Genomic DNA, 20,322 nt, shown 5'->3' with positions numbered 1-20,322 from the left:
TTGCTCAATCAAGTTTTATTTGATCCCTTCTACCTTTTGCCCAGGTTGTACAAGTAAAACTGAGAGCTCTATAATGAACCTTTTTATTTGGAATAACATTTCTGTCTGATTTTCTTCTGTGTTCTGTAGATAGCTCAGAATCCCACAGATTAGGTCTGGGAACTGCCAGCAGCGATGCAGTTACAGCTCCTGCTCCTTCACACAGACCACAAAGCTCAGCACAGACTATTCCAGCTCATTTCTGGGCAGTTTGAGGGTAACACCTGGGAAATCTGTGATTTGGAGTGCTTTGCACAGGGAAAACGGGATGAACTAAAGAAACTAACAGTGTTTTAGTTAAAAACATCCTTCCCCTGCTTCTCCTCATCCCAAAAAACCCAACCAACATTATACACACTGCAAAACTTCATCAGCAAAAGCGTGAGTGAATCTAGGGAAGGATGTCGCTTTGGTTACATTTTTAGATTCAGCAGGAAGTTACTTATTCTGCCTGATTTCTCTCTCCTACACCCCACTCCTCAGTAGCTGTGCAAGGCAATCCTGTATTTGCTGCTGTGTTCACCTGCCAGTTCCTCAGCCAGATGAAGAAAATAAAATTGATAAAAATGTGAGTTTTCTTAAAACTGTATTTACCTGAGGTTCCGAAAGGCAACAATTACAGCTGCTACTGTCAGAAGGAAGAGAACAAATCCATAGACGTAAAAAAGTAATGTACTGGAGAGTCTTGAGAAAGTATTTAAAGGTAATAAACCAAAGGCTTCTTCACAAAGATACAGGTTAGCATCAAAATCTCTAAAAAAAAATAAACACCTTTGTCCATCATGTATTTCATAACTTGATGTCAAAAAGGATCAAAGTTTCCTTTCTTCTGAAGAAATTATAAAGTCACAGTTGTGCAGATTATTCTTAGGGCAAGTATAATATAAATATGAGGTAAAACTGTGATTTACTGCACACATTTGAAACAGGAACAACCTGAAGGCTTCAATTAAAGAAGTCAGACAATAAAACAAAACTGCAGCTAAATCGTACCTTGTTGCTCCAAATCCAAATTTTGCTTTCAGGAATTTGAATATATGCTCATCTGATTCAAGATTAAGAATTTTCTGCAAAGGGGGGAAGAGAAAGGAAATTGTATTTTAAATCTCAAAAATGTCACACAGTAAACAGCAGTTTTATTCATTTAAATGAATCTGTAAAGCAACACAAGCTTACAAAGATGGGTGCTTTGTAATCAAAGAAGCATTCAGTTTTAACTGCATTCATTGAAAAGAAAATTTAGTAAAACACTTTGCAAATGCTCAACAGTATAGATCTACAACTGACATAAAATTACAGGTGAGCTCCAAGTTAACACCAATTATTTGGTGTTAATTTATGAAGTTTTCAAATCCATATACCAAAGATGAGCAAAACTATCTTTAATTTCTAAAATGCAGTTTCTGAGATGCAGAGAAATCTCACAGCAGTTTTTATTTTATGATACTCCTGTAGATGGTTAACAAATAGCTTTTAACATAATACAATGTGTAATTTTTGATATTAAAAATTATTTGCCTACCTTAATTAATTTATTTATTAGGAGAGTCAAGCACAAGACTAGTAGAACATGGACAATAAGTTTCCCAAGCCTATTAAGCAAGCCACCCTTTTTTAGGTTTTTCTACAAAGAAGACAAAAAATATTAGTATTTCAGTCCTTTTTTTATTTTAATGTATTTGGAACAAAAGCATCACAGGCTATTTGCAACAGCTCATCTGCTAGTCCTGAGCAGCACCAACTTTGCATTAGGGTCATTTAAGCAAAAACAGACACAGAACCAAGTACCCAGAATGAAGATATTACTTCTTGAACAAAACTGAAGGGACAATGTCATAAAAGCTTTGATCTGGCACAGTTTTGGAAGCAGCCAAACAGCCCTTCTTTGGCAGCAGCCCTACTGTACTTACAGAACTTATTTCCTAATTTCCACAGTCTTGTGTGCCGTTTGAAATACCTACTCATTACACCTTCCACTAAACATGGCAAAGGGATCTTCTGGCTGTGTCACTTGATAGGATTTTGAGCAATTTTCCAGTTACAAGCTCCAGATCCAGATAAGTTGCTCACAGGTAACTGGGAATAGGTGCAGACAATAGGAATGGCTCTGTAAATGCCTTAATGGGGTGAGAGGCTGTCACCAATGCCAGAATCAGAAAAAAAACTGTAACTACAGTAAAAAAACCCTAATCTTTGAAAGAAACAATGGATTTCAGGAAGCTGAACTTGACATGAGAGCTGTCCCAGTTGTTACAAATTATTTTGTTGGAGGCAGATCCATAAATTCAAGCCAAGTCCTGTTGAAACAGGTGTAAAGTCCATTTATGCAATTTTTTTTTCAGGATCCAAACTGCAGCTTGCACAATCATTAATGTTAATAGCAATCATGGAATTATGATGTCTGATATGCTTGGTAAAGCTGCAGTTAGTGTAATGGAATTCATTATTTGATCAGGCAATGTTTGGGTTGCTGTATGCTATAGTAATTTCTCTAATTAATATTACTAAATGAAAATTATAATGCATCTAAATTACTCATTCACACACATATCTAAAAATACTCTTTATTTAGTACTACAGAAATATTTTGGTACCTACCTGGATTGTTCTTGCTATTAAGACAGAAACATTAAAACTTATAAGTAATGATCCAAGAATCATAGAATTGAAGAACTGTAGGACACAGACCAGCAGTAACCCAGAAATCTGAATGATGTACAGCCATGTAACCTGTAACAACAATGAGATTTTTATGCCTACAAAACTTTACAGTCATAGGTGCTTTTCTCTTAATGTGCTTTATAATTTATTTCAACATCAATTATTTTTGAAAATAACATATCATCTTGCAGTGAATCATTACATCTAAAGCCATTACTGTCTCCTTTTTATATTTATGTCCTGAACTACTTAGGTTAATATTTTATGCCCATTTAATACTTAAGGAAGCCTGATCCTATAATCAAGCAGATTAACTGCTGATTATAGATGATTATAACTGCAGTCTGAGGAAAATATTAATTACTTAATATTTGGAAGATGGTTTTATTTTCTTTAGTCCAAGAAGTGTTTCTGTAGCCTCTGTGATGTCTTTATGACTGAAGAGTTATGGTTCAGTGCAGTTCAGCAAACAAACATCACATACCTTCTCAAACTTTTCAGTAATAGTTCAGTATAATCCCTTTTGGGTTATGCTAAACTATTATCAGTGTTCAGCTCAATGTAAGCACTAAACCTCAGCTGATTTTCTGACAGTATTACCAAAATACACATTTTACCTCGCATAAAGATCCCAAGTTCAGCCTTGTGTTACAGCAGTGGTGTAAATCAGTATCAGAGAGCCCAACAAACTGCAAGAGTTCTAAGTAGTGCTTTTTTGAAAATGAGTACAGACACAGTGGTGTGGTGAGTCTGTTTTGGAATAACTCAGGATGAAGCCGGTAATTTGCTGACTTTTAAGGCAGCTGACCAGTCACATTAAATGTTGACTTTAGCTTGCAGCTGCTGATATAATAAAGAGTTAAGAAACTTAAGCCACATTTATTTTGATATGCAGGCCCCATACTCATTTTCAGTTAAATTAATACAATCAGTAAAGTTCAAGTCTGCTTCACATTTAAAATGAATTTACATGAATTACTCTTCATCCTCCTGTAACCTTTCCTAAAGTTAGAATCTTTTTCAACCAGTGCAAGCTTTCACCATGCCTAAAATGATCTTGGTAGAATTTCACAGCTATGTTAACGTCAAAGACAGTGTTTTCATCTTCTACAGTACATTTCTGTTTTGTAAGATTGACTGTCAATGATCCCTGACCTTCTTAGTAAGACTTGTTTTATTTTCTGGCTTATCCACCTCAGCAACACAGCAGGGGCAATGCTGTTATTTTGTGGTGAATGTCAATGCAGGAAGACAAGTGCTTCTCTCCAGCAACCTGGTGTTCTGCATCCTCCTCTGGTGCACAGAGCTTAGCCCCAAACGAGGATGCACAATGCTTGAGGCAAAATTCATACACTGCTTTGAATTCAGCTTGCACAAAGATTCCCTGTGGTACTTTTTTCTTCTGGCAATTCCAGAGGCCATGCTAAAGCTGTGGTATCAGATCAACTGTCAGGATGGTGTTTGGAAGTGTCAAATAGTGTCTAAACAAAAGCAGACAAAAATTAAATAGACATGAACTGGTTCAAGTGAACAAAAACCAGAAATGGTGTTGTTTCCATCATTCACTTTTAGACTTCCAGGGTTTACACACTGTGATTACTTCAAAGCACAAGGCTCACAGCACAATCTGTATTCGTCTGGGCATCCAGGCCACTGGTTAGGAAAACACCTTCAAGACTATTGGCTTTGTGAAGGCAAAGAAACAAAAGTAGGTTCTTTCCAAAGAGAAAGTTACCTTTGCTGTGGGAAGCATGTCCAAGCAGTCCAGTATGAACAATGCCAATGCTTGTATCAGCATCATAAACTGGTTAAATTGCCAAGTCAGGCTAAAGAGAAACGTTGCTATGAATACAGCCATGAGTGTGAGCCTCTGCAAGGAGGGAACAAAGTTTTATTTTATAGTTTTCTTGGTTAAAACACAAAAAATCAAGCAAAAAAAACCCAAACAAACCAAACCAAAGCCCACCTTAATCTGGTTTTATTTTAAACCACTTTTAAAGCAGTGAATTTTCTAACTGCAATAACAGCTTAGAGGATAACAAACATTTTATTAGAGTTACAAATTCTTGACTTATGCCTGTGTTTTATCACTGTAATATCATCTGCAAGAAAACAGGGAGATCTTGGATAGTTTCAACCCCAGATTAAAATGCAATACCTGTTTTACTGAGGTATAAAGAGCAGTTACTTGATCAAAATGAGGAGCGGTAACTTAAGAACTGCTGGTCAAAGAAACTGTATCACCACTTTGCTTTAATTCTTGCAGATGAGGACAGTTCTCTGTTACTGAGTTTACTGTGTCATACTTGTCAGAAATACTCACTTCTTGAGCAGGCTGTAAATGAGCTCTGAGGAGGTATGTGATGGCTGCTATCTGAACAGCAAAGAATGGCAGTGCCCAGTTCTCCCTTAAAGGAATCGTGAATTCTACCCTTGTAGTATCTACTCTGTACAAAACAGAGAGTTTCACAAATTTAAAAAAAACAAACACTTGGTGACAGACAGCTTGCAATGACAGGCATCTTTGTGCTATTTTAACTCCTTATTTATAAAAATGGAGGCTCTACACTCCAGTTCCTTCAACACACCTGGCTCTGAAAATAAATCACTATGAAGGCTCTGCAAGTTATCCACTGTTTCTGCATCTCAAATGATGTACTTCAGCTTCACTAACTAAAAAAAATATACTCTGGATTACATCTTACTTATGAAGCCCAGCTTGGGTTAATTTAGAAATGACAAATATACCCCAAACTAAAAGCACTCACAAAATCCAGCTTGTGGATTTCCACACCACAGGGCAGGTTACTTCATGTTTGCAAATGCACATATAAGAATATAAACAGAATATAATTTTCACTGTGATCCCAATGACTTGAGCATGAAGACAGTTTAATTGCTCATTTGCTTTGGATCATTTTTTGAAGCTTTTGAACATAAGTATGTGATGGAAGAATTCCCCAAGGAATGGTCATTTGCAAAACCTGATTTAAAAGTTAAAAACAAAGAATAATTCTCTTTCTCCCAGAGTAGAGAAAATATTTGCTAAAACAATCATTCTCTTTCTCCCAGAGTAGAGAAAATATTTGCTAAAGCAGCAAGTAAGCAACAAATCTGAAACATGCTTAGCTGGAGGAAGAACGTGTCTAAATGGAATTACTCAGTAGCCTCAAATGTAATTAATCTGGACAGAAAGTCTTTATCCAAATCCATTCTATGCACTTATTATATTGCATAAAGTAAACAAGCTCTCACTGTTCACCAATTATTAGAAAGATGGACAAATTTGCTCCAGATATTCTGTAAATGGAAGAGATGACCTCACAAAAGAAATGTGTGAAATACTGTACATTGCATGTGGCTTTTAATTCCTTTTATATTTGGAGAAAGAAACACCCTGCCTCCATACACCTGTAATTATTCTGTAGTGAATGTGCTTGCAGATAAATTCCTTTAGAGCTGCTCATTAACATATCAAACATTTCTGGTAGAACCAAGACTGTACTTTTAACTTCTTGAGTAATTTACAGGTAACAGCTAATGTCACCAGTCTTAGCTTCATGCCAGCAGCTGAATTCTGGCATAAAGCCAGTTCTAGGTTTTTATCTCCAAACTGGTAACTCTTCAAGTGATAAAGCACTAGAACAGCCCAATTACCACGTTTTTTCTCTGAGGCTTAGTGCAGGAGGTGGCTACAGGAATAAGGGGAGAAAGAAGCTGAACTTCAGATGAGCTGAGGCTGTGGAAGGAACCCCTGAGGCAGGTGTGGGGCAGTGAGGAGACACCTGAAGGGTTTTCATGCAGGTGTCTTTAACACCTGAGAGGCCCTAGGCTGGAGAAGACAGGGTACACCACCTGGAGCTCCAGACACATCTGAAAGATGTAGTCCACTTTCAGAGACCGCTTTAAGACAAAATTTTCTACTCAAACTTCCAGAACCTTTAAAAACCCAGTCTGATACATCAGCTAATTTCTGATTATTTTCTAATTATTTTTTGTTATTTAAATATTCTTTCCATTTCCTGGCTAATTGGAGAGAGGCCTTATACTTTCATGTTGTGTCCAATGAATCATGCAGTTAAAGCTTTAATGCCTTACCTTTGAAACTAGGTAAAATTTTAGAAAGATTAAATGTTTCATCTCACTTACCTGTTTGTAATATACCAGCAAGCTGCCAACAACCCTGAAAGCCATGTTCCACTAAGAAGCCAGCTTGTTACATACAGAGCAATGACATAAACTGCCTGAAGTCCAAACAAAGTGTAGATATAAAAATAAACAGGCTCTAGGTATTGCTGTAAAACACAAGAATACTGGTGTTGACATTAAAACACTCACACGGGGGGATTATACTTAGTATGAATTAGGTTTTGCTTTTACAAATTAAAAAGGTATCAGGAATATTTCTAATTAGAAAATATCTACAAAGGGGAGCTAGGATTCACTGCGCAATCTTCATAATGCACTTACAATCTAAAGCCAGAAATAAATGCCTACCTGAATTGGAAGAATCCTATACAGAATGCTGAGAAACACCTCCTGGTAAACATTCATTCTTTCAAGTATGTTAATTGTCCTCACAGATTCAGTTTTATTGTCATATACTAAACCATGTAAACCTTAATGATAAAGAGAAATTGAAATAGGAGATTGTCATTTTCCCCCTCCATCTTCATTTGAACAGTGAATAACTTTTTCAAAGGTATTTTAGGATCTCTCATCAGAAACTGCAAACTTTGAGTCAACGATTCAGAACATATTACCTCTGAATCAACATGACCTTCTGAGGTCTTCAGCTTCCCTGCTTCAAATGTGACTCACAGTGCTAATTCAAGTACTATATATTTAGTAGTGTATAAAACATTTATTTTTATACTTCCATCCCCAGCATAGAATCTGTGGTACATTCTGGATCCTGAGAACTGTTCTTGGCACTACTTTAATCACAGGTGAAGTTATTATTGAAAAATGTGTAGTATAAGCAAAATTGCTAAGGAGCAACAGCTAAATATCTAGAAAACATGAGACACTCTGAGAAAGCCCCATCACTGTGTATGATTTCCTTGGAAGCTGCTCCTTGTGTCATTTACTGTCCAGGAATACAGCAAAAAACATTGCCCCTTCCCAGAAATAGCTCATACGTCAAATTAAACAAGAGACGAATAAAAATGAAAGTAATAAACTGTATAAACTGAATAAACCAGCAAGCTGAAACCTGAACAGATATGAAAGCTGTCCCTCAAAGTGATTGCCTTCATCAGCATGTGAAGGTGTGGCACAGAAATCAACGCATCATTGTGAAATTTATTATGTCCATAACTTAGTGGCTCCCTGGCATAGGAACAGAATAAATCTGTCTCCAGTACAATTGTTACACTATCCTTCATAGTTATGGTATGCCTTGTTCTCAATTATATTTGGAAAAAAAACCCCAACCAAACCTACAAATAGACAGCTGCAAAACTTACTTTACAGTTTACAATACCTTGCTGAATGGAAGCAGCCTGAATCATCTGTTTGTAGTAGGAATAATAAAGTCCACACTCGGTTCTGAATGAAATTTCTCTTTCGACCTCCTGCAAGTGAAGTTCAACAGGAAATTCACTTTCCATTTGCTTTTCACCATCATCCAAAGCTGCCTTCAATTCCTGCAGCACCAGAGCAACTGACCTCCAGAGAGGCTTCAGTCCTTGGGTTTCACATCCTAAGCAACTTAGTTCAACCAAAGGTGAACATACATGGACTAACTAGGGTGAGAGGCAAACAGCTGGGGTGTAAATGACTCTTTTAACTGGGGAAATGTACAAACTCTTTGTGATTCTGATAAGCTGCTTGGAAATACTTTGGGCATTTCACTATTTTTTTGTAATATGACAAGTTTAGATTGGCACAGTGGCCCACAGCTGGGCTGTAAAGCTGCATATCCCTGCTTTGTGCATTTAACCTTTTCTCGCAGGCGTAGTTATCCCACTGTGTTCCACGGCTTTGCCAGCTCAAGGCTCAATTAATTCAGTGTGCTATGAGGGGGCTGCACCATGATGTCAGGGATATTTCAGCTGGCAGGGGATGCTGCTGCCCACTTGTTCAACACTGCTTCTTGCAGGAAGCCAGCTGCCATCACTCTCATTCTTAACCTACAGCTGAAAGGAAAAGGGACTACTTGGCTTTAGGGCCAGGTGAACTTCTTATTTCTAATTAAAAATGTTCAAATTATTTAAATTATTATAAGGTACACTTCAAACCAGGTACATTTCAAACTATGCCTTTTTCTTAGCTGATATTGTAGCAGATGGGGTCTAGTAAGATCTGAAAGCTCTTTGCTTTGGAATGCATTTCCTTTTGTTACCTCATTAGTTGTGAAGACCTAATGAAATTTAACAAATCCACAGCTTTGGGCAACCACATTAAAAAAAAGATGGCATGAACAACCAATCTGATGAAAACTAACAATTGTCTTATGTAGAATTGTTCTAGTATTAGTGATCTTTTTAGTAGTTTGTATAGTAACATCCCAGCAAATGCATCTCCTAAGCAGTAAGTTCATACTGAGGTTTGAAAATCCAGTGAAATCCCTGTATGTGGTATATGCAAGTCACTAAAAAACTTGTGTGATTTATAAAAATAACCTTATGAATTCATCTTTCTGTACAAAAGAATGTTGCAGAAATAACAAAATATTACTTTTCCAGAGACTTTAATGAATGTCAATCTTGTTAATGCAACCTTGTACAGAACCCCAAGACTTTCAACTTTCTCATACAATCCCAACTCTTATGCTGGAGCAGAATCAATTCTATTTCAGAGCTAACATAAAGCTTGACAAAAACCCATGTTCTTCTCTCCTCTGCTGCCCAGTGCAGGTTCTTATCTCAAAGCATGTGTTTTATTGAAGTCACTTGTTGACAAACCAATATTAGTTCTGGTCTGAGAAAAGTCAATGGATAAAACCACAAGTGATTTAATCTAAGTTCACAATTAAACTCTCCAGCTGCCCTGTGACATATAAATCATCATCATACCAAAAGCCACACACTTAGCAAAATCAGAGTGCTGGATTTTAAACAAGCTCTACTTTCAAATTCATCACTACTGAAAAGTTTTCCAATACCAAAAAGTGGCTGACTCTTAAATGCTCATAAAGGAAAAAAAAAAGGGAATGCTAGCATTTGGAATTTATTAAGGGGGAGAGAGGAGTCACAGAGGGGGATCTAATTAGCAAAAATGCATTCAAACATGATTAATTTGTAATCCTGGCACCAGATGTATTCAACCAAATGCTATACTTTACGAGACAAACACTAGTGAGTTTTACATCTGTTTCATGCTAAGATAACATCTGTTTTATTCACTGAAAATACTTTTCCAGTTCTACAGCAATTTATACTTTTCCTAGCATTCCATGTCTATAAAAACATACAGACTTATGGGTAAACACTGTGAGAGCACATGCTTATCTGTCTGTATCTTCACTTTGTGAGGTGGTAACAAAGAAGTTATCACTGTTCCAAGGGAAAAATAAAGAACACATTCCTCTGGGACACACAGAGAGCTGCTTATTATTTCAATTTATGCAATTGCATCCTCATAATATTAAGCATTCACAACCAAATACAAAGGACTTTCTCTCAAGGGCAGTGCAAAATTTTAGAGCTTCTGATTTCTCAAACTCCTTAAGCAAGTCCTTCAGAATGCTGAGCAAGCAGCCAAAGTCTGAGTTGAGTTTTTCTATAAATAATGAGCATAAATAAAGCTCCGATTACTTTTCTTTTTTTGAGATTGCTAGAACAAAATCTGTGTAACTGAAACTATTTATTAGTTTTTCAATTTAAGACCAGGAAGATTTGAACATTTTCTCAACACACAGCTGCTGTCAGTGTTCCCAGGTGAGAACAAGCCTTCAGCAAATGTATTTAATCCTTTGAAAGCTCTCCTGGATGGCAACATACAGCCCATCTCTTCGAGTGGTGTGCTCCAGATCAGATCTGATCCAGAGTAAAAGCACCCCTAGCACCTCGACAGGCACTTCTGTGCAGAAGTACTGCCAAAGTCCTGCATGCCTGAGTTCCCTTCATGCCTGAGCATTCACTTTGTGCAGTTCTCATCACCTGTCTCCCTGCTTTTCTTCATGGAATGATTTTGTTTGGGGCTGGAAGGGACCTAAAAGCCCATTCAGTGCCACCCCCTGCACCATCCCAGGCTGCTCCATCCCCAGTGTCCAACCTGGCCTTGGACATTTCCAGGGATCCAGGGGCAGCCACAGATTCTCTGGGCAATGATCTTTGGTTTGCATTCAAAATGTAGAAAGGGACAATAGGAGCACTTCACAGACTAAATCCTGGCACTCCTATCCTGAAAGACTTACAATCTTATATTTTGATTCCTGACTTTCTGCAAGCAGTAATTTTATTAAAGGAAAAATCAATATCAGTATCTAAACTCGGAAGGGATGAAGAAGAAATGAATGCTCTGAAGATTATCTGTTTTTCTTACAGTATTAATTTGCTACGTGGCCTTGGCTTATTCCTGTTCAAAGTGTCTTCAGAATTTGCAGTTGAACAAGCAATGGCTGACAGGAGAGGTGGCCCCTCATTTTTCTATTTGCATAGCAGATTCTGTTCCCAAAAGATGCCACACTGGAGGGGCAGCCACTAAACTGCTACTGAAAATCACTGAAAATAGACAAGCCATTTCAGATGTGTTATGCCAGAACATTTACAGAAAACTGAGAAAGAATTTTTGGATAAGAAATCTGTTTTGACTTCCACCATCACAAACAGAAATGTTTGTTGGTTTAATGTATATGAGAAGAGATTCAAATTTTTTTCTTAAAAATTAGTTGATCAATTTAAGTGATTGTAACCTGTGATCCCTGCTGGAAGGGGACACAAACACAGCTCCTGACTAGGTATCATGATACGCTGAATCTTTTCTGTTTCATTTTTTTTTTGGTCATTCTTTCAGGAAGTCTTGAAATAAAAAAAATCAAAGGAACAACTGTGTATTTCCTTCATTGCATATTCCTTCATTGCATAAATCACTCTTCAAGATGTGCTTTTTCAGTTTTTCTGATAAGAAAACAATGGTACATCTTTCTCCTGTGACCATGGCTAATGGATAATAGCAGGCACATTTACCAGCAAACAAGAACAAGGCTCACACACAGAGCAGCAGCTGAAATCAATGCACTGTTGAAAGCAATATTCAAAATACAGCACAACAGTTGAACAACAACCAGACAGTTTTTCTACTTGGGTGAACCATTGCTGGAAGACACCCAAATCTGAACTGGCTTTTGATGAATTGCAACAGAAATTACAGAAAGGCAATCACTGCAAGTGTGTGTGCAAGTCCTGACTCCAATTATTTAGGAGTTAGGAATCATGACTTTGCATAATAAACTCTTTTTACTTCCCATTTTTAGGATTGAATACAACTGCCTACTTTTTAAACGTGCAGTTGAGGTGTTCATGTATCAGTGGGGTCTTCAGAACCAAAATTCCATCTTTTGCACCTAAAAGGTGCAGGTACAAACATTTGCCTGGTGCAGAAGTGTCAGGAAAACACTGCAGATTTCAAATAGAAGACAAGACTACCTTCATATGAAAGAAAAGATGACAGAACAGGTCTTCCATTACATCTCTGTATTAAGTTGCTACACAGATCCTTTTGGGCATGAATTTATCATCTGACTAATTGTAGCTTATTGGATGAAAGGAACAAAGTTCAGGGGAATCATAATTGTTATACAATTTTTGTATCAGATTTCAGCAACATAAATCCTCAAATCTGCCCCATTTACAGCCAGCTCAGGGTGACTGAAGTTAGTAGTTTAAAATACATGGAACTAGAACTGATTTAGAATTTTTCTTTTCTATGTTGCAGAGCAGTGATGTTGCTCTACTGTATTTCACAAGCATGGGGATTAATAAAACACTGGATGTGCATTTGTAATGCATCCATTTATTCTATGCTATGTTTAATGAAAATATAATGAAATGAGATCTCACCTCTGTATTTCACTAATCAAGGCAGGCAATAATTGTGGGGCAAGGATTAGACTGCAGCTCCCCCTTCTGAGAACCTGGGCAGGGGTATGGACTAAAACAAAACTTACACTTTTCAAACTTTTGGAAAGTTCAGTTAATACCTGCAAAAATAGATGCTTTGGCCAAACTATAAAAATGTTAGAGAAGAAAGCACCTTTTGCACTTATTTTCCACGTGATTTTTGAGGGTCTTATCTTTCTTAGTATAAAGTATGTGTTGTAATGAAAAGATTAGCTGGTTGAGAAGTGCTGGAAAACATGTACCTATCCCTGGAGAGACCACACTCCTACACACAGGCACAGAGACAGCTGTGGATTGTTTTACAGATATTGGGATGAGCCTTCCTGCCTCAGCTTTGCAGGAAATTTCAGACTCTTCATATGCACTCCTCTCCCCCCTACCACTCCTAAAGCAGTATTTTGTTTGAAGTGAGCAGCACTGTGCAATCTCCACATGCATGCTCTGGTGGAGATCACATCCCTCTGAAGAAGGGACACTGTGAAACCAGGGAGTGTCTGCAGCTCTTTCTCCTTTACCCTGCTGCCAGATGAACTTAATGTTTCTCAGAATCTTTCCATCAAATTGGCTGAAATTGCTCTTGTTGCAGTGTTACCAGCTATCCATTATCCCCATGGGATGAAAGAACAGCTACAAAGACAACAGAATCCAGGCTCCAAAAACTAGAGGGGTTTCTTTCAGTTTTGATATCTAGTGGTATTCTAGTGTACTTAAAATGAAAATAATAATTATCAAACAAAACAACTGTTTCACACATTGAGGGGAAACTTAATTATAACTACAGAGCTGCTTATTTCAGTCAACTCTGTGCTTCTCTGGGTCAGTCTGACAGAATAAAAAAGATGCATCCATTATGTTTACACATTGCCACAAGTCCATGCCTGCTTGTACTTGGAAATATTCAGCACCTTGAAATTATTCACTACTTGCTTTTGGAAGGAAAAGGCAAACCCAAGGTGTATCTTCAATATATTGAGTACAACCTCTCTGTATAATAAAGGGAAGATAAGGGTGGGCACAACACAGTATTATAGGTATAATACAACAGCAACTGTTGCAGGAAATGCAAATTATTTGTATTAGGGGAATATAAATGTTTCTGTGCCACAAAAAGTGTAGCATAGAAAAGACATATTGCAAGGCAAGTATTCCAGTTAAATAAATGTACTTTTTGAACAATACAATACACAGACCTAGGAGAATGGATTTTAGGCATTTGAAAGGGAAATGACTCACCTGTTCTTTTCTCTGGTTAAATTTAGCTGTGGGTACAGCTGCATTATTTTCTCTGCAGTGATTCTACAAAAAAACTAGTCAGTCCTGGGTCTTGGGAATGGTTGTGTTGACATCAGTGAATGGCAGAAAATGTTTTGAGGGTTGCACATTTAGGATGACATTATATAAAATTAGTTTTGAGTAGCAAGAGACTGTTCCTAAACTGTATTACAAAATATTACAACAGTGGAAATACAATTCAGGAACTGTGTGCCAGGATTTTGCATACTTTTAACTGTTGGTTTTTAATTTTAGATTGCTTTGGAAAAAAGTAAGATGATTATAGAAAAAGATATAGCAAAATGTTGAAATTCTATTGTAGATAAAGATTAATTTTTGGAAGAACCATAGCTACAACTCAAACAGGAGCTCTCCAGCAGTATTTTTAGAGAAAAAATTGGGGACAGGTATTTATAGAACTGATGAAGTATGGTGGGAAGGGAAGCACAGCTTTTTTTAAATGGAATTTTTAAAAATGAAATATTCTGGTCTTGAGAGGGTTGCAATACAAATACCCAAATAAATGAAATTTCATAATGCTCATATTAATGCTCCACAAAACTAGGATGAAACTAGGAAAATGATTGTTACCTTGATATTGGAAAACCACAGGTCATTTTCATGCAGTGTAGCTACATAAACAGAAGTAAGAAGTCCAAGAGAGATGGCAACAATTCCACCAACAGTTATTGAGAGTATGCTCCACAGCTTTCCACCTGGAGGATCTTGGAAAAAAAATATTTCAGTCTGTAAGTGTGAAACATATTACTGAACCTATGGGGATTTTGGAAAGCCATTTATCCATTGCCTATGCTAGCACAGTTTACATTCTGCAGGTTACAGGACACCTGGTTTTAACACATATTTGTTTTTATTCTCCCACATAGGAAAATCAGAGTATTTTATTTACATACAAAGTGAAATAAATTGTGTCTTAATTGGTATACTTTAAATTTAAGGACACCATGATCCTGTACAAGTTGAGCTCCATGCCATAACTAATGTGTAAATCTGAATTGAAATATCTTCCAGAACTTTTTAAATTCAAGCAATACAGCATGACTGATGACAAAGCAAGAAATTCACAAGAAAGGTCTAAAAATAGCTGCCTTTTTTGGGGGGTTTGCTCAGATTTTGTAAAAAAACAACAGTGAAGGTTCAGAAGCCTCAGTAAATACCCACAAAGAGACTGAAGAGCAGCCAAAGCAGCCTTTGATGATGGTGTCATGCTCTGAATTGCAGATGGGCTCCTGCTGACACAGGAGCAAGGGCAGGGATGGGATGTGTGACCCTCCAGGCCTTCACCGTGCACTTACATTCCTGGGGCTTCTGTATTTTCAATGCTAATGTAAGGTTTAATATGGATTTGAGATCTGGAATTGTATCTTTGAAATGGCTTTTTCACACTATGTGTGACATCTGCTTAAGGGTTCCAACTGCAATTCCATGGAACTGAGGGCAGGGCTGCAGGAGAGCTATGAGCTCTTATTCTTTTTGTACATAGCCTAAGTGAGTTTGTGCAGAAACAACAACAGAACTTTCCTTTCATCTGCCCAAATGCAGAGAAACATTTAGAATTTAGATCAAAATATCCCTTAAAATAAGTTAATCTAAAAATCCCCCCCAAAAACAAGGAACTTTGTCAGCTCTAAAGCTATAATTCCATACAAAAATTCACCTAACCAGTTAAATTCAGATTTTATATGCAACCTGCCTATTTTTAAGTACATTTCATCAGCTGTCTTCAAATCCTTTTATGTTACCAATGATTTGGACTGGGATTCTTCGAAGAACTTTGGATGGCTTCATACAAGCTGACAGTGTGTCACCAATAATAAATTGAAACAATTTAAATTTTAAAACAGAGATAAGATTGACATGCAGCAATCTGCATGAGACCCTCTGTCTCATCCAATTAATTTTGGTGATATTCAAGTATGGAAATGCATTTAGCACAAGCCTAGCTCTGAGCTGTGCTTAGGACAGATCAAAACAAAAAAAAAAGCCATAATGTCACTTTGTTTTTCATTACCCACCAGGCAGAATTTTCCCATCAGGCTTCACATTTGTCTCCTCTGAAGGCTGATCTTCAGCTGCTTCTGTGCCTTTTCCAACCCTTCTCTGTCTTATGGTTGTCATGGTGTCAGTCACTTTAATTCATTATTCTTCAGCCTGACTCCTAAATGGACACACACAAGCAATGCATCTTCCTACCCAAGCAGTCACTTGATACTGTATGAAATATGTGAAAATAAAACCACATCTTACTGACATCACAGACTTTGACTTCTAGAACTCTACTGTACATAAAGGCTGCCTTATCAAAATGCAAGGTTTGTCTTTAAATCTGTACCACTCAGCAAATTAAAGTACAGAAAACATTACCTTAGAATTATAAAGATTAATGTTCACCATTTTACATACTCTAGAACAGGTTTTTAGAATGATTCGTTATTTTGACTGCCCTCAGTTTTTTAGCCCTTGACTCAAAACGCACACCAGGCTCCCCTTTTTTAAAAAGTCTAATCCCTTCAAAGAAAAATTAGTCTTTTCAGCCTATTTTAATTGAGTGCCTAAAATAAGAAGCCAGTCATTTAAGTCCTGACTTTCAGGAAACACCCAAAAAAGGGGGTCAAAAGATGCAAAAATGATGCCAGAGAACACCTGTGTTATAAAAAACTAGAAACAGCATTAAAAGAACACTCGACGTTTTCCAAGCCGTAGAACTGAGACCATCACAAGCCCGAAAGCTCGGCCAGCCCCTGCCCTGTCAGGGCCAGGCGCTCTCGGCTCTCGGCGCCGGCACAGAGCTGCTGTCACCGGGCACCGGCGGGCAGTGCCACCCATCCGTCCGTCCCTGCCGGAGGCACCGCCCGCTCCGTCCCGGCAGCAACAGCTGCTCCCGGGGCCGATCCGACCCGGCTGCTGCGGGCAGCGCCGCAGGGAAGCGGCGCCTCAGCCGCACAACTTTGTGCGAAGCTTTGGCAGCGGGTGAGCTTCGCCTGCCCCTCACAGACCTGGGAAAACACGCGGGGAGCCGCGCAAGCTCACGCTGAGGAAGAGCGGGTTTGTGGCACTCCTGACAGTTAATTAATTAATTAACAAAGGCAAGATGCTCATCCCCGCCCCGCCCGCGGTGCCAGCGCCCCTCGCACGGCGCTGCCGCAGGGCTCGGCTTGGCCGGGGCGGGCGGCTCGTACCCGGCCCCGCCGTCGCGAGAGCCGGGCCCGGGGCAGGGGCAGGGCCGGGCCCGGGGCTCCCGCGGCCTGCGCGGCCCCGCGCGGCTCCCCCGCCCGCTCCCCGCCCCCGGTACCTGCGGCCGCTGCTGCCGGCGCTGCTCCGGGAGCTGCCCGGGCCCCGCCGCGGGCACGGACGGGAAAGCGAAGGGAAAACGAAGGGAAAGGGGAAGGGAAAGGGGAAGGGGCGGGCGCGGCGCCGGGCGCTCGGCCCTGCCGGGCGGAGACCGAGAGCCGGGGCGGGCACAGGCGCCCGTCACAGGCCCGGCCCCCGCCCCGGCTGCCGCTCCATCGCCGTTCGAACGGGCCCGGGCGGGCGTGCGGCGGAAATCCGGCACTGCGAGGCACGGCCGGCGCTCCGAGCCTCGCATCCCCGTGGGAAAGGGGCTGCGGGGCCGCTGCCCGAGGGTCGCGCTGTCGGAGGATGCTCTGCTCAAATAGTGCCCTAGAATTTATTTGTAGTGTTTTTTAAAATGTGTTTCTCACCGCCCCTCCCCCCCCCCCCCGATACAGTTCCATATATGTGTGATTTTAAAATTGAAGTTAGAGTGTGTTCTGTTCAACACGTTATAAGCTCCCCTGTATTTCTTGCTTAACTGCACCATAAACGTTTAGAGGGGGAAAAGACCTTTTGTAGCTGGAAGATAACGGCAATGCCAGACTTTGTTCTACTTAATGGGTACGACCTACCCCTGCAGTAAGTCTTGATTGTAAGTTTTATTTGCTCTGTCTTTAGTAATTGTAGAAAAAGCCATGCCCCATGAAGCCATAACCAACAAACCAGCTCCAGGTCCTATCACAGGAGGCTGATTTCCCAATAATCCATACAAATTCTGTGGAATTGTCAGAGTTCACTTCTTCAGGACAATATTTAGTTGATTTTCCATCACAATTTTATAGTACAGCAGTACTTCTTTTTCTCTCTTGGTTCATTGAAAAACTTAGTATTTCAAGCAGGAAGAGCCATGAAATTCACAGAAAGCATGCTCAGAGACAGCAAGAAAATGATGTGTAATCATCCTGGTCATTCTGAACTTTGAAACCATTGACACTAGAAATCAGGAAATTTTTCAGTATCTGCTCTGCGTGCTTATTTTGTTTTGTAAGAATTTTTTAGAACCAACAGAACTATCTTCCTCTGATCGTCCTCCAAATATTGAAAAACATTTCTACTGTAAGTCGATTTAAAGCCATACTTCTTTTGGTTTTGGGTTTGTCTTTTTTGAGCAATAAGGCAGGTCATACATTTGTGGGGAATGCTTAAACTAAGAATGAAAACGAAATAAATATGTGCCTTACCATGGGCAATAGATTCACCTTCCTTTTGTCACTGCCACATCCTAGATGTCATGTGTTTGTTGTATACGTACAAGAAATTTTACAGTGTAGATAAACACCTTGAGTGCCTGCAGGTTTTTGTGTAAAGCAGATAATGTACTTACATTTCTAAGAAGGGCATGCTGTGGAAGATATTTCCTGGAATAACGTTTCTACTTCTCCACTACTTGTAAAGAGGCCAATGCAAAGTAAATTCTACAAGACCAAGCAGTTACAGAAATGGTTTAGAAAACATAATCAGTGAAGAGCTTTAGAAATCCCAGAGAAGGGGGGAGTTGTCTTAATTCTCCTGTATTTTATGACCCCATGCATGGATGTAATGGATTTGTAATGTTTCAAGTATGAGAATCCAGAAGAACTAAAAAGCTCCCAGATGGATATTAATATCTAAAAGTTGTGTTATAAAATGTAAATTAAAAGTCACCAAACTGTAGCTTGCAATCAGTAATACTGATGATAATATCATAACTGTATTGTTATAATACTGTTGCAATGCTGGCTTCTTACTTGCCAAAATAACAAAAGGATATTTGACAATATTCTGTTTGCTCATTCTCTTCCAACTAGATCAAAGTAGTGGAGCGTTCATGTTGGCACCAAATTAGCCATAATCCCAGCAAATGCCAAACATCCACAAACAGGAAATGGTTGGAAGAAACTTTAAATTCAGTTTATTTGTGTTTTCTCTTGGATTGTACTGTAGAAAGAGCTACCACGAACTAGAAAAGCAGGAGGACTGAAGTTCTGCCCCAGTAAATTTTAAGACTAAACCTGCAGTGTTTTTGAGTTGCTGTTCAGCAGCCTTGTGGTTTGTGGCAAACATGCCAAACTTCTGGGTTCTCACTTTGCTCAACTTTTAAAGCTTTTCAGGTCCTGAAGTTTTTGGTTTTGGGGAAAAAAAATCTTGGCTTTAGCAATTGTGGATTTCATTAGCTAGCTAACCTTAGGTCAGTTCTAATGGTGTGTCCTTTCCTCTGTGTGACAGCTCTTTTCCAAACCTGCCTCGAAGGGATGCAGAACAAAGGCTCCCTGTGGTGCATCAGCTTTCTGCAGCAATTGCAGCCCTAAGCACTTGCCAGAGATCTGGGACAGAGTGATTGAACCCCACTGCTGTGTGCCAGGGCTCTGGCTCCTTCTCTCCCAATTCCCAGGGCTGTTCCACCCTCACAGGACCCTCAGTGCCCAGTCCCACCTGTGATCACTCACGGCCAGGTTATTTATGGGGGGAGAAACTTCTGAGAAGGCTCTTGGGCTTTGTTCACTGAACAAGGAAGGTGTTTTAGCCCACTGAACAGGATAATACCTGGATGCCACATCCAACTACAGAGCTTTTTTCCTCAGGTTTTGCATTAGAGAAAATATGAAAAATCTGCATGACACAACATTCTGTAGTGTTGCATCTAAAGCCATTTGTAGTTCCAGCCTTTATTTCAACATATTTGGCCCAGGGCCCTAATAATAACAACAAGAAAATGGCAAAAGATTGCTTGTTTATGTAACTGATACCAGCAGTGGGTATCCCGGCCATACTGTCTCTTTTCTCCCCAGCAACACCAACTGACTTTATTTTTTCCTGAGAAAGATGGGAAGAAAAGCTCCAGCAAGGCCAAGAAATATGCTGTATATTTAAAAATAGGTTTCAAGATATGTTTTAGCTTATGTGATGGAAAAGCAAAAGTCAATCACCTGAAAAAAAGCTGATTCAGGCT

At 39.2% G+C, this 20,322-nt stretch overlaps 1 protein-coding gene across 1 annotated transcript in view; it reads right to left on the bottom strand.

The window, feature by feature from the left end:
• DPY19L3 (dpy-19 like C-mannosyltransferase 3) overlaps positions 1-17,503 on the bottom strand; it is a 34,835-nt gene extending 17,332 nt beyond the window's left edge. Inside the window, exons 1-12 of the mRNA XM_030955908.1 lie at positions 17,353-17,503; positions 16,076-16,218; positions 14,631-14,764; positions 8,186-8,276; positions 7,198-7,319; positions 6,850-6,995; positions 5,024-5,147; positions 4,436-4,570; positions 2,638-2,769; positions 1,562-1,663; positions 1,033-1,106; positions 634-792 (exon numbers count right to left, since the gene is read on the bottom strand). Of these exons, the coding sequence (XP_030811768.1) occupies positions 634-792; positions 1,033-1,106; positions 1,562-1,663; positions 2,638-2,769; positions 4,436-4,570; positions 5,024-5,147; positions 6,850-6,995; positions 7,198-7,319; positions 8,186-8,276; positions 14,631-14,764; positions 16,076-16,178 (1,322 nt within the window). The 5' untranslated portion in view covers positions 16,179-16,218; positions 17,353-17,503. The remainder of the gene's footprint in view (positions 1-633; positions 793-1,032; positions 1,107-1,561; positions 1,664-2,637; positions 2,770-4,435; positions 4,571-5,023; positions 5,148-6,849; positions 6,996-7,197; positions 7,320-8,185; positions 8,277-14,630; positions 14,765-16,075; positions 16,219-17,352) is intronic.
• Between the last annotated feature and the right edge of the window lie 2,819 nt (positions 17,504-20,322).

The sequence above is a fragment of the Camarhynchus parvulus genome, chromosome 11 (genome assembly GCF_901933205.1).
Source record: "Camarhynchus parvulus chromosome 11, STF_HiC, whole genome shotgun sequence".
Lineage (NCBI taxonomy): Eukaryota > Metazoa > Chordata > Aves > Passeriformes > Thraupidae > Camarhynchus > Camarhynchus parvulus.
Note: the sequence above shows the minus strand (reverse complement) of the source record. Positions and strands in the feature narration are given on the sequence as shown.